The sequence below is a fragment of the Poecile atricapillus genome, chromosome 35 (genome assembly GCF_030490865.1).
Source record: "Poecile atricapillus isolate bPoeAtr1 chromosome 35, bPoeAtr1.hap1, whole genome shotgun sequence".
In the NCBI taxonomy this organism is placed as follows: Eukaryota; Metazoa; Chordata; class Aves; order Passeriformes; family Paridae; genus Poecile; species Poecile atricapillus.
In genome coordinates, this window is record NC_081283.1 from 863,309 (window position 1) to 889,864 (window position 26,556).

Consider the following 26,556-nt stretch of genomic DNA (forward strand, 5'->3'; position numbering starts at 1 on the left):
GAAAAGGATCAACCCCCCAGCCCTGGTACCCAGAGGAGAAATGAAGCACATTGCACGATGATCCCCCAGTGACCACTGAGTGATGGGCACTGGTGGCACCTTAAACCACCAATCAAACTGTGGGTAGGAGACAAATATGGCCAAATCCACCTGCTAAAGACTGAGATTCCCAACACCAGCTGAGAACAGCTCAATCCCTTGTGTTCCTCTCCAGCTGCTGGACATCAATGTGCCCAGGTCTCCTTCGGGAGCAGGACCTGCCCATTCATGGGGAACCCCAAACAGGGCTGGGATGAGCCTGTGGAGCAGCACTCTCAAAGCAAGAGTGTACCTGACCACAGGCAGGAACAGGGATGGATCCAAGTGCAGCTCCGAGTGTGGAGGGAAGCTTCGGCTCCTCTCAAGCTCTTGTGCTGGATCCAGCTGTGGTGCAACTTTAATCAGTGCCACTCATCAGCCGCACCTCGAGCTCTAAAACAGGAATTTCCTCCTGGTGCCTTGGCCCAGCTGAAGATGTTTCTCACCCAACTGACTTTTAGTTTTCTTTTTTTCCCCCCAAGTTTCACTCAGGCTGTTGTAGTAAAATGTTTATTTTTACTCAGGGTTCACCTTTTCCTTGGGACCATGGGAACAATCGTGTGTGTATGCTTAAGTCTTTCTCCTTGGCATGTGCCATCCCCCAATAAATACAAGAGGCAGAAACCTGGTGTGGTTTTTTCCCTGACCAAAGAGTTTCGTGTTGTAACAAGTCTCGTCTTCTGATGAGATCTGAAAACATTTCCTGACTTTCTCCTGCCCTTTGAAGTCTGCATTTAAAGGAACTCAAGTGAGGGTGCAACCAGGTCTTCTCTCACCCCTCTCTGTCTCCAAAAATGTGGGGAGTTTGTGAGTTTTGCAGGAATGAGGAGGGTCTCACTAGGGAGGTTGGAGGGATGTTGGGTGCTGTGACAGTGACACAGCTCAGGGTGTCTTTGGTGACAGCCGTAGGAATGAGCCCACTCCTGGCAGAAAGAGACAGCCCCTGGATCCTCCTCTCTGTCCTGCAGGATCTCCGGACATGGCAGAGATTGTTGTCCCACCACTGTCCCCACCAGATCTGAGCAGACTTTCAGACTGTGGATTTTAGGAGACTCTTCCCTTCCTCCTTCTCTTCCTAAGCCCTTTCCATGCTGGAGTTAGCCAGTTTGGGATGTTCCACATCTATCCCACCTCTCCCTGGCCACTGTGCCTGACCAAACAACTGCCCACCCTGTTTTCCGAGGTGGCCCCAGGACTGCAGTGCCACAGCTGGAGCTCCCAGGGACACTCTTTGCACAACTCCCAGTGCTTTAGGAGCATCCTGCCATGGTTGGTATGGGAGAAGGAAGAGTGGTCATCACCCCTCCAAATAATTTGGAGCTAATTCCATGGTATCCATGAGTTTGGAGCCAGCCCTGCAACTTTTCCTACTGATCCCACCAGGGATCCGTGGATTGCTCTTAAGGCAAAACTCCAAAAGTTAACTGAAATGATGGGGAAAACCCCACCGTTCCCCAAAAGCCAAGTATTTGGATCAGTTTTGATCCCCGAACTCTTGCTGTGGTTTTATCTTTTCAGGAGACCTTGAATCACATCCTTGGCCAACCACAGACTGTGCTTGGGGTGACTCATCCCATTTCTCCCATGTTCTATTCTGGCTGAAGACATCCAATACCAGTAGTGACAGGTGGAATGTCACAATGGAATGTCACAATGCTGCCAGCATGGGCTTGTCACTGATGGGTGGGGACATGGTTTGAGAGATGGTTAAACATTCGGGAAGTTGTAAAAGTGACTTGAAGTGGTGTTGAATGAAAAGGCATGGGACTTCCCGTGGAGTCACCCCAATCCTTCGGAGTCACCCCAATCCAAACTCGCTTCCAGCAGTGACTCCTGCCTGAGGAGAGGCAAAGGGCTTATCCAGGAGCACAAAGGACATCGCTAAAACAAACATACTTACAAATCCCTCCCCTTTTGTTCCTGCACCAGCAATTAGGGAAAAATTCTCCCAGGCTGGACACAGGGGTGATATAATTCCTGCCTCTGGTTGGAGGAGAGAAAATGTTTTCTATGGTCTGAAAATAGGATTGGATTCATCAGGGTTTGTCCCTGCCCATAGCAAGGGATGGAGCAAGATGAACTTTAAGGTTCTTTCCAGCCCAAACCATTCCATGATTCTGTGATTTCATGGTTTCCACTCAGTTATTCAAGGCCTGTTTATTTTCAAAGCATCATGGAACAGTTTGGGTGGGAAGTGACCTCTGAAGGTCATTTTCCTTCACTGGGGACTCCAGGAGAGCTATAGAGGGACTTGGAAAGGGTGTGAAATGATGGGATAAGGGGTGATGACTCCAGCTGGAAGAGGGAATGATTAGATGGGATATCAGGAAAGAATTCCTCCCTGTGAAGGTGGGGAGGCCCTGGAATGGATTTCCCAGATGAGCTGTAGCTGCCCCATCCCTGGAAATGCCCAAGTCCAAGTTGGATAGGGCTTGGAGTGATATGGTCCAGTGGAAGGTGTCCCTGCCCGTGTCAGGGGTGGGATGGGATGATCTTTCCACTCCTTTCCCACCCAAGCAATTCAACCTCTGCCCATCATGTTTGAACCAGGAGGTGATATCAATACTCAAATCCCAGTTCTATTTCCTAAGCTTGGCTGGAGTTGTGGCTGTGACTCAACGCTCTGTGTTATCTCTCCATGGTCGCTCGGGGCTCTGCCATTTGCTGACTCGGGAACTCTCCTCCCCTGGGAACAGGAGAACTTTCAGATCGTGTCATCTCACCCACAGAAGGAGAAAAAAATCCCAATCAAAATCCCCCAGTAAAGTGTAACCAGAGTTTTGACAATGCTGAGGGAGGCAGGTCTTGACTGGGCTAGTGGGGGACAGTGCCTCAGCCCCCATTTTTATTGTTTGTATATTGATTTCTTGTCTATTTTTTGATTTATTGCCTATAAAACCCTCTGTCCAGTGCCCAAACCCCCATTCTTTTGCTCTTACAGTGAGGTTTTGATATTATATATATTTGCTTTTTCAAAAGTAGAACTTGATGATCTTGAAGGTCTTTTCCAGTTTTAACAATCCTATGATTCCATGATTTTTCTTAGCCTTATCTACCCCCCCAGTCCATCTCCTTGAGTCCTCCCAGATCCACACAGGTCCTGGAGGAGGGATAAACACAGGGAATGTCACGTTTTCCAGTGGAAATGCCAGTTTAGCTGCATGTCCGGGTCCCAAGGCACTTTTGGAAATGGGTGTCTGGGTGATATTTTTAGAGGTATTTAAACATCTGATGATACCAGAAGTTGCTCGTGTGGATTTTCCAGAAGCTCTTAATTAACATGTGTCCTATGAGAATACTGAGACCTGCACCAGATGGCTGCCAGCACAGTTAGGTTCCTCCAGAGTTGTGGGTTTGGACTTCAGTATGTTCTAGGTGGCTTTAAAATGTTGAAAAGTAATAAAAGATTTGATTTTCTCTATAAAAAAAAGGAAATGAGACTAACTGTTGTTTGACAAGCAAAACAAAAGGGTGGATCTGTGATGGATTGGATTAAATGACTTACAGAGTCAGCCTGAATCATTCCCTGATTCTGTGAAGGCTGGTGCATGCCCAATCCCTGGAAATGTCCAAGGCCAGGTTGGACAGTGGGTTTGGAGCCACCTGGGATAATGAAAGGTGTCCTTGTCCATGGCAGGTGGTGGAACGAGATGGGCTTTAAGGTCCTTTCCAGACCAAGCCATTCTGGAGCTCTGTGATGGACCATAGGCTGAATTCATCCTCATTTGGGGATAGGAACTGGAGGATTCCGACAAACTCTTGCCTTCCTAAAATCTACCTTGGCCAAAGATATATTTGCATATAAACACCAAAATAAGTGAAACAGCTGAGAAGAATGGTGATTCCTCCAAGCCTTGTACTCTCTTCATTTCCACATCTCTATAAATTAGTTGAGCTCTATTAATTGCATTTAAATTGTTCCAGGGCATGTGATATGGGCAACCAGGTTTGGTATCCCTCCTCCCACTCCGTTCCTGGGGCTGTCCCTCCATCTTCCTGCACATCCCACCATGTCAGGCAGTGCCTGGTGTCTGCTCATGGTCCTGAAGCTTTCAGAAAATCCTACGTGGGTTTCCCAGTTAGGGTATTTCCTCACCAGTGCTGAGATTATCTTGGCATGAAGACAGTGGGACATGCTTCAGTCCAACAATAAATGAATTTCCAGTGCCAGCACCAGCGTCTCATCACTGGTGAGGTTTTATTTATCAAAAAGGTACAGAGCCTCATCAAAATGCAATTTGCTGAGCCCTGGCTGTAGATTGAGAAACTCAATTCTCTGAGCCAAAGGCAATTTTCCAAGTAAAAAGAAGGCTGAGGGTGTAACTTAGGTGTGTTTTGGGAATTGTGAAAGCCAGGCTACAACTTGGCATGAGCAGCAGTGCCTGCCTGCAATGGAGCTTTGGAGTGAGAGATTTAAAGATAAACAAAAGCATGGAAACAACCCCAGTGGATGAAAGGTGGAAAAAAAATGTCTGGTGTATCCTAGGGAGGCTTGTGCTGCTCCACAAAGTGTAGCACTCCTTAGTCATAGAGTGCTGGGAGCCGCAGTTGGATCTTTTTTGCCTTTTCTTCTGCATTAGAGGGTGTGTTTCTGGGTAGGGTCAATGTTTGGCAAATTGGAGATGGAAATCTTTAGCCACGCCATGCTGATGAAGACAGGACCTGTCTCCTCCTTCACGCCCATGCAGACCCAGCCCACCTCCAAAAGCGCATAAAAGGGAGCATCCGCTGCCCTCCAGCCAGAGGGACTGCCTTTCATTATTCTACCCACCTCCTCACCCACAAACCTGTCAAGTTCCTCAGCTTCTCCATTCTTGGCTCTTTTGAGGATAACCAGCCATGTCTCGTCAGTCGGTCTGCAGGAGCTTTGGAGGGGGGAGCAGAAGGGGCTTTAGCTCCTGCTCTGCAATCGGTGGTGGCTTTGGAGGCGGCAGCCGGAGCAGGAGCAGCTACAGCTCATACTCTGTGTCCAGGGGCTTCGGAGGTGGAGGACGGTGTGGGGGCTTCGGCAGCCGGAGCCTCCACAACATGGGAGGCAGTGCCAGGATGTCCATGGCTGGGTGCTATGGTGGCGGATATGGCGGCAGGATGGGTGGCTTTGGCGGGAGCTATGGGGGTCTTGGTAGCTTTGGGGGCGGAATGGGTGGAGGAGGAGGAGGAATGTGTGGCTTTGGAGGAATGGGTGGAGGTGGAATGGGTGGTGGAGGAGGAATGGGTGGCTTCAGTGGAGGAATGGGTGGCTTTGGTAGTGGGATGGGTGGTGGAGGAATGGGTGGCTTTGGTGGCCCAGGCTTTGGCATGGGTGGCCCTGGGAGAGGTGGCCCTGGGATCCAGCCAGTGCAGATTGACACAACTCTCCTGCGCCCGGTCCATGTCGAGATTGATCCCCAGATCCAACAAGTTAAAAACCAGGAGAAGGAGCAGATCAAGACCCTGAACAACCAGTTTGCCTCCTTCATCGACAAGGTGAGAGGGTGGGATTGTGCCTGATTACAGCCAAAATTAGGAGTAACTTCCAGTTGCACAGAAATGTCCTTCTAGAGCTAAATCCCAGCAGGCAGAGAAGCTTGAGCAGAGCCTTTTCATTAAGGGAAGAGATGGGAATCTCTCCTCCACACAAGATCAAAGCAATGTCTCCAGGGCTTTCATCTGCCCTGTTGCACCAAGCTGTACTCTGAGGTTAATCTCGCAAGCAGGTTCAACACCTCCAACCTCTGCAGGTTTCGGGCACAGATTCTCCCTTCTCTACCACTCTCTGCCCAAACAACCTCCCATTTAAGTATTAATTTATGTATTTTTCTCCTTCTTTTCAAATCTCTAGGCTTTTAAATCTAGGCTGGAGATGAGATTTCCACACTGCCTATGGTGGGGTGACTTGACTTGGATTAAGGGCAGTGTATAAAAGCTCCTTTGAGTAGAAAATTTTTAGAAATTTCCTTATTTTCCCAATTTTGCAGCTTAGGCACCAACAGAAATTTTAAAAAACAGAGTTAATTGGTTCTCTGATCACCATGCAAATCTTTCTGAGTGATGCAAGAGATTTTTTGGTGGGAGCTGTTCCCGTGTGATGGTGGGTCCTCTTGTCATGGCTCTAGGTCCGATTCCTGGAGCAGCAGAACAAGGTGCTCTCCACCAAGTGGGAGCTGCTTCAGCAGCAAGGCCCATCAGGGCCGAGGAAGAATCTGGATGTGATCTTTGAGAATTATATCCAGAACCTGCGGAGGCAGCTGGAATCAATTGTGGCACAGCGGGGCCAGCTGGAGTCGGAGCTGCAGAACATGCAGCAGTACGTCGAGGATTACAAAACCAAGTGAGTGTGGAGCCAGGAGCAGCTCAAGCAGCTTTTTGGTCACTTTAATTTTCCCCAAATGCTTTTATCATTTCCTCCAACTGTTTTTTATGGTGATAGTGGAGATAGTTTTTCAGCCTTAATATTTTAATTTAGGATTTTTTCCCTTTCTTTTTGTTTCTCACTGCCTTAGGCAGGAAAGTCCAGGAACTCAATTTGCACTTTTCCTTTCCCTAGGTATGAGGAAGAGATCAACCGGCGCACGACAGCCGAGAATGAGTTTGTGGTGCTGAAGAAGGTGAGTCTGGAGGCATCACAAAATAATCCCTCAATATTTGGCTTTACTTGTGCTTGAATGGAAATTGTGGAATTGTTAAGGTCTTCCAGCTGATATCCAGAATTCCTTATATTCAGTTTGCATAACTGAATGACACCATAACTTTATTTTTGATTATTTTTATATATGGTTATAGAATTATATGTAATCATAATGATGTCTCAGTGAATAACACTAAACCCTCCACACAGAAGGCAATTCCCACAAGCCTGAAGGATTCCCAAGAGTTCACAAAACCATTTTCTGTGGGATTTTCCCTTTAGGATGTGGATAGTGCCTACATGACCAAAGTTGAGCTGGAAGCCAAGGTGGGAGCTTTGACAGATGAAATCAACTTCCTCAGGTGCATCTACGAGGAGGTAGGAGCTCTGTCTTCTCTAGGGGGGCTGAAATTTTCATCAGGTGTGTGGTGGCCAGGGACACTGAGGTTGGACAGAGTGCCTGGGTGAATTTAGGCTTGAGATGGTGCCTCTGACTCATGTCTTGGTGGCAGGAGCTGTCTCAGATGCAGACAATCAGCCGGGACCTGTCTGTGGTGGTGTCCATGGACAACAACCGGCACCTGGACCTGGACAGCATCATTGAGGAAGTCCGGCGCCAGTACGAGCAGATCGCCCAGAGCAGCCGGGCTGAGGCCGAGGCCTGGTACCAGAGCCAGGTGAGTCAGGGAGCAGTTGAGACTCCTGGGTGTGGCTGGGTGATTTACAATAATTTATGGCTGGGTGAAACACTTTTTCAAGCTAACGGGGCTGGAGCTCGTGGTTCAAGGAAGGTCTAGAGGAACTGAGCTGCTTTTGAGGGATCTGACTCACTGTTCCCAATGCATCCCAAACCCACCACGGTGTGTGGCACGAACTGATGCCTTCAGAGGCTACCTAGAACAGATGCTAGACCGTGTTAAAGGAATAAAGTAAGTATGTATTAAAAGGCCTTCAAAGGATACACCTTGGGCAGTACAAGAGCCCAGCTGTGGCTCTTCCCAAGATGGATGATGGATCACAAGTTTTCACACTTTTATAAGTTTTGGTTCATTTCCATATTGGAGTTAATTGTTCAATTACAGCTTCAGGTTATGAAGTCCCATCCTCTCAGTTTGCTGCCCTCAATTTGATGTTGTTTATACTTTTTGGGCCTAAAGCTGCAACAGTGTCCTTGGTTCTCGGGCTGGAAAAGGATTGTTTTGTCTGATTGAAATGTGAGGAGAACATGCTAACACTTTATATGAATTTCAATTATATACTAATGCAGTACAGAGTCTGGAAAATATGAAAGCTAAAACTTTAGGCATCAAAACCTCTCAATAAAAATGGCCCAAAATGTACCTTAATGAAAAAATTCTAGCCCAAGTGGCTTTTCAGAAGCCAAGAGATGCTTTTTAGTGTCTCTAAGATCCATTTCAAAGCTCAAAACCTTTTACTTAGTCCGAGATCCACCTTGAACAATGAGCTGTGAATTCATTGGCAGTGCAGTGGGTCCTCATAGAGTCACCCGAGCCTTGAAACTGGGGACAAATCTGCCTAGAGACATCATGTATTACTGATGGGTTGTTCTGTCTTGGTGCCATCAGTACGAGCAGCTCCAGAGTACGGCTGGCCGGCATGGGGACAACCTCCGCAACACCAAGATTGAAATCCAGGAGCTGACCAGGAACATTCAGAGACTGCGGGCTGAGATTGAGAATGTGAAGAAGCAGGTAGGAGTTGGTTGGTATCTTGGGGATGAGATCGAGGACATGAAGAAAGGAAGGGGCTGATTAGTGTCTCAGGGGAAGATGGTAGCATGTTCGATCACAAATGACCATGAGTGGGGCAGAAACCTTCCATCACCCCAAGTCCACTTCATGCAGGTGTTTATTTGCCTTCTGATTTCTCCTCTTGGGGGCCTGAGGAGTGATCATTAGGGACAAAATGAGGTCTGAGAAAGTTCCTGTTATGCTCCCCAGAACCAGCAGCTGCAGGCAGCCATTGCTGAGGCTGAGGAGAGGGGAGAGATGGCCCTCAAAGATGCCAGGTTAAAGCTGGAGGAGTTGGAGAGTGCCCTGCAGAAGGACAAGGAGGAGCTTGCTCGCCTCCTGAAGGAGTACCAGGAGCTGCTGAATGTCAAGATTGCGCTGGATGTTGAGATTGCCATGTACAGGAAGCTGCTGGAGGGGGAGGAGAACAGGTAAATAACTGAACTCCCATTGGGTGTTGTGACCTACACTGGACAGCTGGAATATTGACTATAATCCCAAACCAATTCTTTGGTCTAACAAATAGATGTTGTGATTGATGCTGTGTTTTATTTATTTATTTATTTTGTTTATTTATTTTGGGGGTCAGGACCCATAACAGGCTCCCTAGAGGTGGCAGAGCTGCTGCCCCATCCCTGTCACTGCTGAGTTTTTAATGAACCTCAAATCTGGAGAAATCTCATTGTAAAGAGGAATTGCCAACCCCTTCCCTCCTCTGATTTTTAGTGATTCCAAAGTGGCTTGAGAGGGTAAACCAGGAAAATTGTTTCATAGTGGAAACATGGTTTAAAGTTTTTACAACTACTCTTTTATTGGGTAATAAAAATGTCCAATTTCCTTCACAGGCTGTGCAACGATGGCATGTCCAACGTCAATGTCTGTAAGTATCTGCCCTGAAGTCCTTCAGAAAAAGATTCAGACTGTTTTTTCAGAGTCAGAGCCCGAGACTGGGTAATGGAAACATAACCTGTGCTTCTCTTCCAGCTGTGGTGGGGAGGACGACTGTCTCTGGAGGCAGAGGAGGCATGGGAGGAGGATTCGGAGGCAGCGGCATGGGAGGAGGATTTGGAGGCGGCAGCTGTGGAATGGGAGGAGGATTTGGAGGCGGCAGCAGCATGGGAGGAGGAATGGGAGGAGGCGGCATCTGCGGAGGAGGCAGCAGCTTTGGAGGAGGCAGCATGGGTGGCAGCTGTGGGATGGGGGGAGGAATGTATGTTGGGGGCTTCTCCTCTGGAAGCGGAAGGATGTGCGGCTCTGGCGGGGCATCCTCCTCCGTGCGGAGATGCGTCACTACCACCTCGGTGAAATCTTCGGGAGTGAGATTCTGAGCCCCGAAGATTGACAAGGAAAGAAGCACCTCCTCTCTCCTCCTGACAGCAGCCCAGCCTCCTGAAGCCCAGCTCTGTTGTCCTGCAATGGGATGAACTGTGTCCCTTCCACCCAGCTCATCCCAGTTCCTGGTCCCTCCCGGGGGTTTGGTGGTGATGCCATGGGTGTCCTGGCACTGGGAGCTGCCTGGCAGGAGGGGCTGCTCTGCCTTCCTTGCTGTGTTGTACATTTCTTTTGGCAAATGTGTATAAAACTCCTCTTCCCTCCTCTTCCCTCCTTTTCTGTGTCCCTGGGGTGCTTCTGTATGTATCCATCCTGCCATTCCCTTTGCAGGCCTTTGGGGTCAGGGTGGGTGTGGGGCAAGCAGGACTCGTCCCTTGAGGAGGGGACATCTCAGGTGGTGGCCAGAGGGATGAGCTGGCCCTAGGTGGTGCCTCTGGGCAGTTTTGGTCACTTGGGAGCCCAAGGTGTGCTGGCAGCAGGAGCTTCCCTGGATCTCCAGCTTCCATTCCACTTGTCCCGGTTCTCAGTGACACCTGGGACACTTCACACACCTGGACTATACCTAAGGAGACAAAAATTGTCTTTCAGTGCCTTGGTCCCATGACACAGTGTGTGTGAGATGTACTGTCCCCACCTCCCCCCCTCCTCTGTGGGCTGTCCTCCTTCTTTGGGATGTTGCCATTCCCAATAAATCGCAGAGAATATTCATGATGTTTTGTTGCTGCTTTGGGAGCTACTCTGGGCAGGGTGGGAGAGGGGGTTGTTCTCCTGCCTCTCCCTGTGTTTTGAGGGAGCAGATCAGTGGTGGGGGTAGATCAGGGCATGTGCCCCAGCTCAGATGATGCTTTTGACTCTCACTTGGAGGCACAAGCCTGTATCTGGAATGGAGGGGGTGTGGATCCTCCAGCTGAAATGAGAAATAAGAGCCCAGGTCGGAGATCTGGAATCATTGGAATCATTGAATAATGGAATGGTTTGGGTTGGAAGGGACCTTAAAGACCATCCCATTCCAACCCCCTGCTATGAACAGGGACACCTTCCGCTAGACGGGAGGTGTTGCACCCCTTGGACCAACCAATGTAATTAAGTTGCTGCTTCTGAGGTTCCTTTGGGATCATCTCCAGGTAGAGGAGACTTTGACCTGTGTTAGGTGAAGGAGATGGCACCAGTGTTGTCGTGTGCAGTGGTGAGAGGGCAGGTGAATATGGATCAGGATGCTGGCCAAGCACCTGCCACTGGCTGCAGTCAGACACTTCATCTGCCCCAGTAAGCCATGATTCTAGCCGTGGGAACACAATGGGCTGGGAAGGTGTGATTCATCCCCATCCATGAGCTCAGGTACCATCCTCTCCCTGAGAAGCCAATTAATTCCCCAGTGGCTCATCCATGCTCCAAAAGCAGGAGGGAGAGATTTGGAGCAGCTCAGGAAGAGGTTTGGGAGGGGAGTCTGGAGTGTTTGATCTGAACTGTGCTATGGTTCCTTCACCACCCGGAGAGATCAAAGAGGCAGAAAACGCTGTCAGTGGTGGTTCAGGAGTCCCACAACAGCCTCTGGGAGTTGCTGATATTCTCAGAGTGAATCAGGAAGCTGCAGACTGAGGTCCAGGAAAGGCAACAGGGAATGACCACAGGCTTCTTGGAAGAGAGAATTCTCCCATTGGAAGCCCAGCAGGAGGGTTGGGGAACATGGCTGGGTTTGGCCCAACAAGAAGATGCTGAGAAGGTGCCGAAAAGCTGGTGTTGTGCCAGGAGCACTTTGAGGTTTGACTTGGGGCAAGAGTCACCTGTTTTGATGCTTAATTTTAAGAGTCTGTTTCTCCTCAGCTTTAAAATCCAGAACACAGCATTGTAGTGCCAAGTGAGGAGTTGTTGCAACACCTCCTCTGTGCAAGATTTGAGACAGAAGCTCTTGTCTAGGTCAGATGCGAAGCCGGAGCCTGGCTTGATCTCCATCCATGTTTTCTGCCGAGCTCACATTTTCGCTGGGGTTGATCTTACCATGTTCAACTGTCGGGGTCAAGCAAGGCTGGTACCCTGGCTGGAACCAGCACGGGCGGCTATCCTCAGCCGTGCGGTCCACATCCCACTGCATCAATGTGATGGATGGCAATATGGCAATTTATTGCAGGGAAACTTAACATTTTATAGTCTGGGGTCACTGTGTTACTCCCATTTGCTTACATCACACCTAGGTGCTATTGGCTAATTGCAGAAGGTTTTACTATCCTAACAGAGAGGGGGGTTAGCTAACTTTCCGTAACATCCCGAGTTCTTCAGATCGCCAGGCCTTAAACTACAACATTCAACTCCTCGTGAAAGAGATCTGAAAGATCAGGTTGGTGTTGAGTCTCACCTGGAGGAGGCTCAGGCGACTCCAGGTTTGGAATAATCTGCACATCTTGTCTGAAGACGTCAGAGTGACTCAATCTGGGCATCTTATCTGCAGCAGCTGAGTGTGGTCAGCACCCAGGCATCTGGCTGACTTTGCAGATCTTCCTCCTCCTTGTGGAACCTCCTCGTGGGATGTTCAACCTCCTCATGGGATGTTCCAATGAAGTCCTTGTGACTTCATACCATGGGTTTGGCAGTTGGGAGGGAGGCCAGGAGAAGGGACAACCTGTTTTCTCCACCTAAACCCGAGCCACTCTACAGCTCCCCTGGGCTGCTCATCATGAGCAAGTGTGCTGGGCTGCAGGATGGTCTGGAGAGCTTAAATCTCCATCTAGGAGATGACCATGGAGAAACCAGCCCATCTTGACTGCAGCTGCTTTTGGAAGGGAAGGTGTCCCATCCATGCTGTGGGGATGCTGTCCATTCTCCAGCTGCAGGAACACAGTAACCTTTGACCAACCACTGGTCCCCCTCAAAGCTGGATAACCTTGTCCCTCAAGGGTGGGATAGACATTGGCCAACTCTACCTGAGTCCACTGAGGGTGGGATAACCCTTGGATATGTATTTTTTGGGTTCCTCATAAGTAGGACAATCCTTGACCAATTCTTGCCTGAATCTCTTGAGAGGTGGATAACTCTTGACCAAGCAGGAGTTAGGAGTGGGATAACTCTTGTTCAAGTGTTACTGAGCCCCCAAGGGTGGAATAACTTTTGGCCAACTCTTACCGAGTTCCTCAGGAGTCGGGTAACCCTTGGACAACAGCTGAGTCTCTCCAGAGTGGAATAACCCTCAGCCAACTGTTGACTCCCTTAAGGATAATATTGCCCCCTCCCTTACACCCTATTCCATGCAGGCCAGGGGACTCAGTATACCTGTCCCAGTGACAGACAGGAACATTTTTGTTTCTGATGCCTCATGATAACTTTCAAACCACATTTAGTTGCCTAGATCTCATTGGAGACTTTGAAAATTCCTTCTGAAGGTCTTTGTTCATACACAGGTCTTTTGAATGGCCTTAAATTAATGTTTTAAGTATTTCAAGAGCTAGAATGTGCATTTTCTTTGATTTTTTCATTACTTGTGTTGTGCTGTTGTCTAGGAAAAAGTGAACATTCATTTTGTATTTAATTCATTAAATCATTCAGGTATTCAATTGTTAATATCCAGGTAGACAAAGTCTTTAGAATGCCTCTTAAATAGTATGTACAGACTTGGCTTCCTTTTAAACTAGAATCTACATTTTTGGAATGCATTGATATTATTTGTATTTTCTGTAATTAATTAAAATTTCATTTACATTCAATGCACACAAAAAAGGGGTTTATTTCAGAGTCACCCTATAAAATACATTTCTAAACCACATTCCTAAACCACAATCCTTTCCCAATAAATTATTTGGAAGCAAAAGGTTATACTCTGCCTTGGGGGTTGTAACAGCTCCGTTTCTCAGCCATTTTTTCCATGTCAGTCATCTCATTTTTGCGAAAAAAACAGGTAAATCAGGTCATGGTATTCATCAGAGCAGCAGGACCCCCTCAGCACTTCGAATTGTCTGTCTGTCTCTCCTCTTCCATAGTGTTTGTCTGTCTGTCCCTGACATTGTCACCCTAAGGGCTCCCAATGTGTCCCTTCATTCTTCCTCAAGTTCATTCCCTGTCAACCTCAGAACACTGAGGAGAGCAAGATGATTCGAGTCCTCTTCTTCCCTCTGCTTTAGCATCATCCAAAGCTCCAGCTGGTTGTCCCAGATTTGCAGAGTTGCAAGTGGAGGGAATTTAGTCTACAGGCAGAAGACACTCCCACCATAGTGACACCATATGCTCCAAGGAGATGTTTTTCCTCTCTAGCAGGAGAATATGCTGAGTCTCCTCAAATTTTGGTGTCATGAATTCCCATTCAGGATTGGGAAACATCTCCTGAAACTCCAAAGGCAATTTAACATATAAAAAGGGGATTAAGGGTGTGTGTGAGGAATTGTGAAAGCCATATTATAGCTGGGATTTCATCAAAACTTTGCCTTTCTGTGGAGCTTTGATAGGAAGATCTCTATCTGGAATTATTGGAAGTGACTAATGAGGGCTGGATATCCAATGAGGGGCTGCAGAAAAGGGGATTATGGACAAAATTGATTTCCAAGATGTCATAAAGATATGAGAGTCCACTTAGTCATGAAGAACTGCCTCGATGCTCTTATTTTATTCCCCACTAGATTACAGGGTGTGTTTCTGGGCAGCCCCAAATACGGCAAAGCTCATGGAAAATCTGTCAACAGCCCCATGCTGATGAAAATACTAAATTGCTTTCCACCTTCACGCCCAAGCTGTCCCAGCCCACCTGCAGCAGCAGATAAAAGGAAATGCCTGGAGCTGCTGGAGCCAGAGAAGACTCTGCAGACTTCTTTCTGCCCTCATCAACTCCGTTGGTCTTTCTGCTCTCCTGGATTTTGATTCTGCTTGGAAAAAAACAGCCATGTCTCGCCAATCTGTCTGCAGGAGCTTTGGAGTCGGAGGGAGAAAGGGATTTAGCTCCTGCTCTGCTGTCGGTGGTGGATTTGGAGGCAGTGGCAGCCGGAGCAAGATCAGCTACAGCTCGTACTCCTCATCCCGGGGAGGAGGTGGAGGAGGACACTGCGGGGGGTTCAGCAGCCGGAGCCTCCATAGTATGGGGGGCAACAGAAGGATTGCCATGGGCGGATGTTATGGTGGTGGTGGATACGGTGGCAGGATGGGTGGCTTTGGTGGAGGAATGAACTGTGGAGGTATGGGTGGTGGTGGAATGGGTGGTGGCGGAATGGGAATGGGTGGCTTTGGTGGTGGAATATGTGGTGGAATGGGTGGTGGGGCAGGAATGGGTGGCTTTGGTGGTGGAATGGGCAGTGGGGGAATGGGTGGAATGGGCGGCTTTGGTGGCCCAGGCATCCAACCTGTGCAAGTTGACCCCAACCTCCTGCGTCCGGTCCATGTTGAGATTGACCCCCAGATCCAGCAAGTCAAAAACCAGGAAAAGGAGCAGATCAAAACCCTGAACAACCAGTTTGCCTCCTTCATCGACAAGGTGAGAGTTTAGGACTGGGATTTTTTGGCGGTGGCATGTCAAACAATGCCATATGGCATGGTGTGGAATGGGACTTTTTTCACTTACCAACAGCTGTTGGAGTTGTCAAACCAATGCCTAAGCATCAAGTTGTAATTAGTTAGATTTTACTAAGTAGCACCAAACAATAGGGGAGGTTTTCTGCTAATGGAATATTAAAGAGAACATCTGCAGGGTATTCTGGGGATTTTCTTGCCAAGACATTTCTGCAGTCTCATTTTGGGTGATTCAGGGCAAAGTCATCATTGTAAATTTAATCATCCTGAGTTCTCATTGATGGGATTTTCTTTTTGATGAGACATTCTTCTCAAAATCTCATTTTAGAAACTCCAAAGCATTAAACCTCTTTTCAATACTCTTGGACAATTTTCATTTCACATAGAAGATAAAGAAATAGAGAATCACTCCCAAGAGAATGCATGGGCAGTTAAGGAATAAGAAATTCATCTTTCTAGACTTCAGTGATGGAAAGATGAAGGCAAAGTCCAACCCTAACGCTATAGAAAATTGGGATGATGTTTTCTACTGTCAACATCTCTGTCCCCAAGGGAGAAGTTTAGAATGACTCAAAACTTAATTGTCTAATAATAAATAAATTAAATTATGCTTCTCATGCACTTCAGGAGCTTGAATGCCTGAATGAGACATAGATGGGGAGTGATTCTCTGGGCTCTCAAATCACCTAGGAGTGGGATGTCTGTCTGGCAAATGTTTCATACATCCTTTATTGGCTTTAGGTCCGATTCCTGGAGCAGCAGAACAAGGTGCTCTCCACCAAGTGGGAGCTGCTTCAGCAGCAAGGGCCATCAGGGCCGAGGAAGAATCTGGATGTGATCTTTGAGAATTATATCCAGAACCTGCGGAGGCAGCTGGAATCAATTGTGGCTCAGCGAGCCCAGCTGGAGTCAGAGCTGCAGAACATGCGGCAGTATGTGGAGGAGTTCAAAACCAAGTGAGTGTGGGGACAGACAGGAGGGACCAGCTGGGAGAGCGGAGCTGGTGGGGAGGCCCTACGGGTGGAGTGACCAGAGGTCTCAGAGTCTCACCTTGTCCTGTCCCCACCACAGGTATGAGGAGGAGATCAACCGTCGCACGGCTGCTGAGAATGAGTTTGTGGTGCTGAAGAAGGTGAGTCTGGAGGCACCACCAGGGATAGGGTGAGGGGGGACAGGAGGTAAAGATATGGGAAGGACTCAGCTCCAAGATGGGCAGATCCCAAGAGGAAGAGCCAACAGTTCTTGTGTAATGAGAGGAAGCCATGGTCTAATTCTGAGATCTTTCCTTTAGGACGTGGACTGTGCCTACATGACCAAAGTTGAGCTGGAAGCCAAGGTGGGAGCTTTGACAGATGAAATCAACTTCCTCAGGTGCATCTACGAGGAGGTAGGAGCTCTCCCTTCCCCTGGGTGAAGTTTTAATGAGGGTGTGGTGGCCAAAGACACTGATGTTGGACTGGGAATTTTTGTGGGTTCGATCTGGAGCTGCTGCTCTTCTCTCCCCTCATCAGATGGTGCCTCTGACTCATGTCTTGGTTGCAGGAGCTGTCTCAGATGCAGACAATCAGCCGGGACTTGTCTGTGGTGGTGTCCATGGACAACAACCGGCACCTGGACCTGGAGAGCATCATCGAAGAAGTCCGGCGCCAGTACGAGCAGATCGCCCAGAGCAGCCGGGCTGAGGCTGAGGCCTGGTACCAGAGCCGGGTGAGTTGGGAAGGGGTCAAGGCTCCTGGGACATTCCCCGCTGTTTGAACCATCTGTGTTTTTGGCCATTGCGTCCCTGATGGGTGTCTTTGTCCCCACGTCTCCAGTACGAAGAGCTCCAGAACACTGCTGGAAAGCATGGCGACAGCCTTCGCAACACCAAGATGGAGATCCAGGAGTTGTCCAGGAATGTCCAGAGGCTGCGGGCTGAGATTGAGAATGTGAAGAAGCAGGTAAGGGACTGTCAGCACCTTGCTGGGTAACAGCTGTGTGCTGGGTCAGGATGGGACTGGGTGGTGAGAGGAAAAGCATTCATGAAAATTCATGCCCTTTGGAGGAGATGGATTATTTTTGTATGTTTTCCCTCCAGTTTGTGCCATGAGAATGCTCCAGTAGAGGGTGGGCAGAAGGGATCTCACACTCTGGCTTTCTCTTCCTCAGAACCAGCAGCTTCAGGCAGCCATTGCTGAGGCTGAGGAGAGAGGGGAGATGGCCATCAAAGATGCCAGGAGGAAGCTGGAGGAGCTGGAGAGTGCCCTGAACAAGGACAAGGAAGAGCTGGCTCGCCTCCTGAAGGAGTACCAGGAGCTGCTAAACACCAAAATTGCACTGGATGTTGAGATTGCCATGTACAGGAAGCTGCTGGAGGGGGAGGAGAACAGGTATTTAATTGGCATCTATTTGACTAAATTCTTGACATGTTATAAAATGTGTGGGTAAAACCCTTAAATCCACACTAAATATTGATTTTGTGTCATTCATACTCTAATTCCCAAGTATATATTAATTATATTAAGCATAAACTTACTTAAGTCGGTTTTCCATCTTAAAAGAATATGAAGGTAAAGTTTCTCATTTCTTTAAATAATAATTGAGAAATTCTGAAATAAATATTGAAAAAGTTGTTAATTTTTTTAAGAATAATTGAGAAATATAAACTTGTACAAAAAAGGGAAATTCTCAGCTGAAGAGCAGCGCACTTCTAAGAGGAATAACTGGTCCTATTTTCCCTCACAGGTTGTGCAATGACAGCATGTCCAACGTCAATGTCTGTAAGTATCTACCCTGAAGTCCTTCAGAAAAAGATTCAGACTGTTTTTTCAGAGTCAGAGCCCGAGACTGGGTAATGGAAACATAACCTGTGCTTCTCTTCCAGCTGTGGTGGGGAGGACGACTGTCTCTGGAGGCAGAGGAGGCATGGGAGGAGGATTCGGAGGCAGCGGCATGGGAGGAGGATTTGGAGGCGGCAGCTGTGGAATGGGAGGAGGATTTGGAGGCGGCAGCAGCATGGGAGGAGGAATGGGAGGAGGCGGCATCTGCGGAGGAGGCAGCAGCTTTGGAGGAGGCAGCATGGGTGGCAGCTGTGGGATGGGGGGAGGAATGTATGTTGGGGGCTTCTCCTCTGGAAGCGGAAGGATGTGCGGCTCTGGCGGGGCATCCTCCTCCGTGCGGAGATGCGTCACTACCACCTCGGTGAAATCTTCGGGAGTGAGATTCTGAGCCCCGAAGATTGACAAGGAAAGAAGCACCTCCTCTCTCCTCCTGACAGCAGCCCAGCCTCCTGAAGCCCAGCTCTGTTGTCCTGCAATGGGATGAACTGTGTCCCTTCCACCCAGCTCATCCCAGTTCCTGGTCCCTCCCGGGGGTTTGGTGGTGATGCCATGGGTGTCCTGGCACTGGGAGCTGCCTGGCAGGAGGGGCTGCTCTGCCTTCCTTGCTGTGTTGTACATTTCTTTTGGCAAATGTGTATAAAACTCCTCTTCCCTCCTCTTCCCTCCTCTTCTGTGTCCCCGCCTCCCTTCCTCTATGTGTGCATTGTGCCCTCCCCTGGGATGTTGCCATTCCCAATAAATTGCAGAGAACATTCACGATGTTGTGTGTCACTGCTTCGGGAGCCACTCCGGGTAGGGTGGTTCGTGCTTTGGGGAAGCAGCTTGTTGGCAAGCTGGGGGTCACTCTTTTCTCCATGTGTCGTAGCTGTGCTTTGATGGAGCCAAACAGGTGGGGATGGACCAAGCCAGGTGTCACAGCTCAAGTGATGACTAACTTACTTGAAGACACAAGTCCATGTGGTGGGTGCTGGATGCTCACTTCACACAATGCTCAGTAACTCTGAGTCATCAGAAGACCAAACCAAGAAATACAGGAGCCTGCTCAATTTTTAGGCATCTCCTGACATAGTGAATCACCCAGTTCATCCCTGGAATCCTGTGGTGCTATTCCCACAGAAGATTTCTGTAATTCTTTGGTCTGGAAACCTCCAGCACAGAAGGGTCCAGTTTCTTCCCAGTCATTGAGCTAATACAGGCTGCCCTGCCCCAGTTTTTTGGGCTCAGCTTTAGGCACACAAAGGCACTCAGTGGCTCAGTGCCCACATCACATCTCTCTCCAGACGTGACAACACTCCAATTCTTGAAGCTCTAGGAAAGGGACTTTCTCAATCCCTCTTGGGTTTTGGAAGCTCTGCAAAGGGTCTGCTGAAACCCGTGTCCTGGGATTTAGGCAGGAACCTTCCCAGTGCCTTGTAACCAGACCAGTAGAGACCCACAAGGGCTGATGGATGATGAAAATCAGCAGCAGCAGGTGGGAGCTGACATTGGATCAGTCTCATCTGAGTTAAGGTGCCTCCAAATGGTCTTTGGATTGTGATGAGGGGATGGCTGGGTTGGAGCCCCTTGGGTGGGAGAGCTGGTGAACATGGATAACAATGGTCCAGGATGTTGGTTAAGTACCTGCCTCTGGTGCACACCTGGGCTGTGGGATGGCCAGGTGGGATGCACAGCTCAGCACCCAAAGAGAAGGGGGAGTACTGGAGAGCCATGTGCCATCTTTGACATGATGGGCTGGGAAAGTGTGATTCACCCCCATCCATGAGCTCAGGTACCATCCTCTCCCTGAGAAGCCAATTAATTCCCCAGCGGCTCATCCATGCTCCAAAAGCAGGAGGGAGAGATTTGGAGCAGCTCAGGAAGAGGTTTGGGAGGGGAGTCTGGAGTGTTTGATCTGAACTGTGCTATGGTTCCTTCACCACCCGGAGAGATCAAAGAGGCAGAAAACGCTGTCAGTGGTGGTTCAGGAGTCCCACAACAGCCTCTGGGAGTTGCTGATATTCTCAGAGTGGATCAGGAAGCTGCAGACTGAGGAAGAGGTGCAGGAAAGGCAGAGGGCTCTTAGAAAAGGGAGCTCTCCTTGCTTTGAAGGGTGTTGGAACTGGGATTGTGGCTGGGTTTGGCCCAAATAAAGATGCTGAGTAGGCAATGCCTGTGCAAAGCTGGTGTTGTGCCAGGAGCACTTTGAGGTTTGGCTTGGGGCAAGAGTCACCTATTTTGGTGCTTAATCACCTGTTTCAGTGTTGAATTTTAAGAGCCTGTTTCTTCTAAACTTTACAACAAACTTTACATGGCGTTGTAGCGCTGGTGTGAAGAGTCATTGCGACACCTCCTCTGTGCTCTTGGCTGGGTGATGTGAAGCCAGAGCCTGGCTTGGTCTCCATCCACGTTTTCTGCCGAGCTCACATTTTCGCTGGTGTCGATGATTCTGCTGTGCGCAGCTCCTTGCGCAAGAGATCTGAGGGCACGGCTGGAGCCCAACTGCCTGTCGAGTCTTACCTGGAGGAGGCTCAGGTGACTCCAGGTTTGGAATAATCTGCACATCTTGTCTGAAGACGTCAGAGTGACTCAATCTGAGCGTCTTATCTGCAGCAGCTGAGTGTGGTCAGCACCCAGGCATCTGGCTGACTTTGCAGATCTTCCTCCTCCTTGTGGAACCTCCTCGTGGGATGTTCCAGTGAAGTCCTGGTGCCTTCATACCATGGGTTTGGCAGTTGGGAGGGAGGCCAGGAGAAGGGACAACCTGTTTTCTCCACCTAAACCTGAGCCACTCTACAGCTCCCCTGGGCTGCTCATCATGAGCAAGTGTGCTGGGCTGCAGGATGGTCTGGAGAGCTTAAATCTCCATCTAGGAGATGACCATGGAGAAACCAGCCCATCTTGATTGCAGCTGCTTTTGGAAGGGAAGGTGTTCCATCCATGCTGTGGGGATGCTGTCCATTCTCCAGCTGCAGGAACACATACCTAGAACACCCTTAGCCAACCATGACTTGTATCCCTCAAGGGTGAGATTGCCCTTCGCCTATCGACTGTTTAGTCTATTAATGGTGGGATAATCCTTGGCCAACTGTTGTGTCCTTCAATTGCCTAATAACTGTTGCCAACTGTTGAGCCCCTAAGGGTAGGATAATCTTGGCCAACAGTTGAATCCCCATCAAGGGTAACGTCCTCCCCTCTCTCCCATTCCACACAGTCTGTGGCTCCAGAAATCTCATCCCACTGACAGTCAATGACATTCATATTTCTGATTCCTCCAGTGGCTTTTGGAAGTGTTTTCCTGGGCTGGTTTTCCAAAGTGTTTGCTGTATCTATGGCTACCAGCTGATTCCTAGGGATGCTTTCAAACCACATTTGCCTGCTCAAATCTGTGTGACCACGAAAACTCAACACATGCAGTTGGAAAGCTCAAAAACAGGGTATTTTTTGACTGTTGAAGTGCTTTGAAATATATATTTCCCTTGACTTTTTAAAATGATTTTCAGGAAATAAGAAAGAAGGAAATGTTAGTGTTTTTTTACAAACAAAAATTAATAGATGTAACTAAAATATTTATTTGATTAGTGAGGCTCAGAAGGCACCTGCAAGATGTCCTTCATGTGAGTGTCCAAATCCATTGCTGTGGAGCTTGTGCATGAAATTAAACATTATTGTCTGTCATCATTACAACATCTACTGCCTGGAGCATCCTTTCTGGCTTGGCAACCCCTGTGGCCATTGGAAAAGCAAAAGTTGAATATCCTTGTTCTCTTGTTCTGGTGCTCAGAATCCCAGGACATGGTTGTCTAAGATTTTGTGGGACTGGGACACATTTTGGAGAGAAAAATCCCACCTGATGCTCTTAGGAAGGAACTAAGTAGCTCCTTTCCAGATAAAACAGAAATGCTGACCCCTGTTAAATGTTAGTGATGCGGCATTGTTCCACTTGGAAAGCCACTGGGAATTTTCTGCTTAACAAGGAGATTTGGGGTGTGCTTGGCAGAATTGTGAAAGTCTCATTCTGTGTGGGTTTCACCAGAATCCTTGCCTGGTGTGGAGTGTCAGGAAAAAATCTGGAGTCAGACAACCTGTGAAGTTGTTAGGAGCAGGCAGGGAAATGGGAGGAGGGAAGAACATGACAACATCATTGTAAAACATATTTTTCCAGATGACATAAAGATATGGGAGTCCACTTACTCACAGAGACCTGCCTCGGTGCTCCTGCTTTTCCTTCTGCACAGTGAAGCGGATTTCTGGGTGGAGTCACCAATTTGGCAAAAATCTGTTAACCGCACCAAGCTGATGAAGACAATAAATTTGTTTCCTCTTCACGCCCAAGCTGTCCCAGCCCACCTCCAGGAGCAGATAAAAGGGAATGCCTGGAGCTGCTGGAGCCAGAGAAGACTCTGAGCACTTCTCTCTGCCCTCAGCACCAGCTCAGCTCTGTTGATTTCCTCATCTTCCCCAGTTTTGGCTCTTTTGAGGAGAATCAGTCATGTCTCGTCAGTCTGCCTGCAGGAGCTTCGGAGTTGGGAGCAAAAGGGGATTCAGCTCCTGCTCTGCTGTTGGTGGCGGCTTTGGAGGCAGTGGTCGAAGCAGGATCAGCTACAGCTCATTCTCTACATCCAGGGGGATTGGAGGTGGAAGTGGACACTGTGGAGGATTCAGCAGCCGGAGCCTCCACAACATGGGGGGCAGCACAAGGATTTCCATGGGCAGCTCTTATGGCAGTGGCTACGGATGTAGAATTGGTGGCTTTGGTGGAGGATTTCCAGGAGGATTTGGGGGCATTGGAGGAGGTGTCATTGGTGGCGGAATGGGCGGCTTTGGTGGCCCTGTCAGAGGTGGCCCTGGGTTCCCTGGAGGCATCCAACCAGTGCAGGTGGACCCGACCCTCCTGCGGCCAGTCCACGTTGACATTGACCCTCAGATCCAGCAAGTGAAATGCCAGGAGAAGGAGCAGATCAAGACTCTGAACAACCAGTTTGCCTCCTTCATTGACAAGGTGAGAGGTTAGAGCTGGATTTGCTTGGGAATGGGAAAACGGCAGAAATTCCTTGTGCTCTGAAGAGGGAAATATTGTCCTTCTCAGCTCAGTATTGGGCTGTGATTGTCTCCATTGGGTTCCATCTGGTTTCCTCCTGAGGAAGTGTCAAAATTTAGCATCCACAGAGAAAATGAACAATTTTCTCCAGGTTTGGTGGAAGCACTTTGGTTTTCTATCCAGTGAAGACAGGCCAAAGGGATGGGGATATACTCAGTGATTAAAGTGTTTAAGTCTGTCCTTTTTCTGGGATAATTTTTTCTCAAGGGACTTAAAATCTAGGAATAAAATTTTAAAAATTCCCCAACCATTTCTGGTTTCCGTTTAAGTACAGATGAGTTCCCTTTAAATTATCTGAACTGGGATAATGTTGGTTATAAGTGTGCTCCATGTTTTTTAAATATATGATATGTATATGGTATAATTTCTGTTTCTGATAAGAGGAATATTCTTGAATATAGAGACTAACGGGATTTCATTCACTGGAAGGTCAAAAAGGATTTGATGCTCCTGAAAATTAATGTCAAAAATCCTGTCTGGTGTTGGAAATAATTTGTAAGATTAGAATGGAAGCATTTCAACAGCTGCACACATCCCACCCCGCCCCCCCCACCAAAAAAAAAAAAGCAGAAATACAGGAGGAGAAAATAGAAGGAATTTAAGGATAATAGTGAAGAAATGGAGAAAAAATGGAGGAATTTTCCCCTTGGAAACAATGGTCCTGTTAAGGTTTTGGGGAATGATTCCCATGGCCTTCCAAAGCTCCAGGAGTTTTGAGCAGTGGGATGTCTGTCTGGCAAATGTTTCACACACCCTTTATTGGCTTTAGGTCCGTTTCCTGGAGCAGCAGAACAAGGTGCTCTCCACCAAGTGGGAGCTGCTTCAGCAGCAAGGGCCATCAGGGCCGAGGAAGAATCTGGATGTGATCTTTGAGAATTATATCCAGAACCTGCGGAGGAGGCTGGAATCTCTTCTGGGGCAGCGCGGCCAGCTGGAGTCGGAGCTGCAGAACATGCGGCAGTATGTGGAGGAGTTCAAAACCAAGTGAGTGTGGGGACAGACAGGAGGGACCAGCTGGGAGAGCGGAGCTGGTGGGGAGGCCCTACGGGTGGAGTGACCAGAGGTCTCAGAGTCTCACCTTGTCCTGTCCCCACCACAGGTATGAGGAGGAGATCAACCGTCGCACGGCTGCTGAGAATGAGTTTGTGGTGCTGAAGAAGGTGAGTCTGGAGGCACCACCAGGGATAGGGTGAGGGGGGACAGGAGGTAAAGATATGGGAAGGACTCAGCTCCAAGATGGGCAGATCCCAAGAGGAAGAGCCAACAGTTCTTGTGTAATGAGAGGAAGCCATGGTCTAATTCTGAGATCTCTCCTTTAGGACGTGGACTGTGCCTACATGACCAAAGTTGAGCTGGAAGCCAAGGTGGGAGCTTTGACAGATGAAATCAACTTCCTCAGGTGCATCTACGAGGAGGTAGGAGCTCTCTTTCTTCTGGGGGGGCTGGAGTTGCAATATGGAGGCCAAACATCAAGGCTGGATGGGGTGCCTGGGTGGATTTAGGCTTGAGATGGTGCTTCTGACTAATTTCTTGGTTGCAGGAGCTGTCTCAGATGCAGACAATCAGCCGGGACCTGTCTGTGGTGGTGTCCATGGACAACAACCGGCACCTGGACCTGGACAGCATCATTGAGGAAGTCCGGCGCCAGTACGAGCAGATCGCCCAGAACAGCCGGGCTGAGGCCGAGGCCTGGTACCAGAGCCGGGTGAGTTGGGAAGGGGTTGAGTTACCTGGGGCACAGGAAACACCTGAGTTTTTGGCCATTGTGTCCCTGATGGATATCTTTGTTCCCATAACTACAGTATGAAGAACTCCAGAGCACAGCTGGCCGGCACGGGGACAACCTCCGCAACACCAAGATGGAGATCCAGGAGCTGTCCAGGAATGTCCAGAGGTTGCGAACAGAGATTGAGAATGTGAAGAAGCAGGTGGGGTTCGCCAATGTCTCACGGGTTCCTCCTGTTTCCCCTCCAGTTTGTGCCATGAGAAGGCTCCAGCAGAGGGTGGGCAGAGGGAATTAAGAAATTTATTTTCTTCTCCACAGAACCATCATCTGCAGTCAGCCATTGCTGAGGCTGAGGAGAGAGGGGAGATGGCCATCAAGGATGCCAGGAGGAAGCTGGAAGAGCTGGAATGTGCCCTGAGCAAGGACAAGGAGGATCTGGCTCGCCTCCTGAAGGAGTACCAGGAGCTGCTGAACATCAAGATTGCGCTGGATGTTGAGATCGCCATGTACAGGAAGCTGCTGGAGGGGGAGGAGAACAGGTGACACCTCCCACCATTGGCTGTGCGAGGGTTCTGTCCCCCCTTGGGTCACATTCATCTTAATTATCCCTTGAAATACATTTAACATTGAAATCTGATTACTTTCCTTTTTTCCTCCAAATTTTGAAGCCCAAAACAGAAACATGGTCCCCATGGGGAATACTTCTCAGGGGCCTTGATTGATCTTATATGAAACAGGATATAAAAGGAATTTTTGGGGAAGCATTTTGCTTCCAACTGTATATAGATTTACAACTGATATTCCTCTCCCTACACAGGCTCTGCTTAGAGAACCCATCCAACGTGAATGTCTGTAAGTATTCGCACATTGTTTTCTCTGCAGAATTACCTTTATCTTTGGTTTTGTGAAGATTCCTGGGATGTTGACTGGTGTTCAATGAGCCTCTTCCTCTCTTCCAGCTGTAGTGGGCAGAAGCACCATGTGCGGAGGCAGATCTGGCAGCTTTGGAGCCAGCAATGGCCTGGGTGGAGGAGTGTGCACGGTTGGCGGTGGCAATGTCATTGGTGGCAGCTGTGTTGTGGGAGGAGGGATCCTCAGTGGTGGCTTCTCCTCTGGGAGTGGGAGGATGTGCAGCACTGCAGGCGGTAACTTCATGGCCAGTGGGGGCTCCTCCTCTGTGCGGAGATGCGTCACCACCACGACGGTCAAATCCTCTGGGGTCAAATACTGAGCCCTCGCTTCCATTCTCTCAGGGAAAGCAGCACCTTCCTCTTCCTCCCACCAGCAGCACAGCCCCTTCCATCCCCATCCGTATGCAGGAGGCAACAAACTGTTTCTGGGGGAAATGTCCCCAAAGTGAGATTGAAAATGAGACACATCCCTCTGGCCCAGCCTGGGCCTCACTGAGCCCCACTGGGGTGCAACATCTCCCTCATGGGTCCCTGGCACTGCAGAGCTCCCCGGGGCTGCTGCACCAGCTGAGGAGGAGCCTGTGGAAAACTGCTCTTTCCTGTCACTTTTTAAGGCTCTTGTTTCCCCCCACATCCCCCATGGGTGCCCAGCATCCTGCTCCAGCTGTGTCAGGAGCGCACATGAACAGAAGGAAGGGGATGATGTCCCAGTCAGATTTAGGAGTGAGAAACAGGTCTCTGGAGTTGCCCACCTTCACCAGGTGGAGTAATTTG

General features: G+C 48.9%; 3 protein-coding genes across 10 annotated transcripts; all 3 read left to right on the top strand.

Annotated features, from left to right (window-relative positions):
- The first annotated feature begins 4,834 nt into the window (after positions 1 to 4,834).
- LOC131590896 (keratin, type II cytoskeletal 3-like) lies at positions 4,835 to 10,089 on the top strand. Of its 4 annotated transcripts, XM_058861286.1 has the most exons (11): positions 4,835 to 5,140; positions 5,267 to 5,544; positions 6,174 to 6,388; positions 6,605 to 6,665; positions 6,968 to 7,063; positions 7,198 to 7,362; positions 8,272 to 8,403; positions 8,653 to 8,867; positions 9,282 to 9,316; positions 9,421 to 9,450; positions 9,532 to 10,089. In XM_058861286.1, the coding sequence occupies exons 1-11, from the start codon at positions 4,918 to 4,920 to the stop codon at positions 9,762 to 9,764; spliced, it is 1,683 nt and encodes a 560-aa protein (XP_058717269.1). In that variant the 5' UTR covers positions 4,835 to 4,917; the 3' UTR covers positions 9,765 to 10,089. The 4 variants fall into 4 exon arrangements, with proteins under 4 accessions (XP_058717269.1, XP_058717268.1, XP_058717267.1 ...); XM_058861285.1 differs by having other exon boundaries at positions 4,835 to 5,544; positions 9,421 to 10,089; XM_058861284.1 differs by lacking the exon at positions 9,282 to 9,316 and having other exon boundaries at positions 4,835 to 5,544; positions 9,383 to 10,089.
- A 4,540-nt stretch (positions 10,090 to 14,629) lies between these two features.
- On the top strand, positions 14,630 to 18,718 carry LOC131590899 (keratin, type II cytoskeletal 3-like). Of its 5 annotated transcripts, XM_058861294.1 has the most exons (10): positions 14,630 to 15,214; positions 15,991 to 16,205; positions 16,321 to 16,381; positions 16,541 to 16,636; positions 16,792 to 16,956; positions 17,064 to 17,189; positions 17,398 to 17,618; positions 17,974 to 18,008; positions 18,113 to 18,151; positions 18,221 to 18,718. In XM_058861294.1, exons 1-10 carry the CDS (start codon positions 14,630 to 14,632, stop codon positions 18,454 to 18,456), a joined length of 1,779 nt encoding a protein of 592 aa, XP_058717277.1. In that variant the 3' UTR covers positions 18,457 to 18,718. The 5 variants fall into 5 exon arrangements, with proteins under 5 accessions (XP_058717277.1, XP_058717275.1, XP_058717278.1 ...); XM_058861292.1 differs by having other exon boundaries at positions 17,398 to 17,629; positions 17,989 to 18,012; positions 18,113 to 18,718; XM_058861295.1 differs by lacking the exon at positions 18,113 to 18,151 and having other exon boundaries at positions 17,398 to 17,629; positions 17,989 to 18,012; positions 18,254 to 18,718.
- Positions 18,719 to 22,536: 3,818 nt separating this feature from the next.
- On the top strand, positions 22,537 to 26,102 carry LOC131590902 (keratin, type II cytoskeletal 6A-like). Its single transcript, XM_058861298.1, has 9 exons — positions 22,537 to 23,046; positions 23,915 to 24,129; positions 24,245 to 24,305; positions 24,465 to 24,560; positions 24,686 to 24,850; positions 24,948 to 25,073; positions 25,190 to 25,410; positions 25,689 to 25,723; positions 25,831 to 26,102. The coding sequence occupies exons 1-9, from the start codon at positions 22,537 to 22,539 to the stop codon at positions 26,100 to 26,102; spliced, it is 1,701 nt and encodes a 566-aa protein (XP_058717281.1).
- The last annotated feature ends 454 nt before the right edge of the window (positions 26,103 to 26,556 follow it).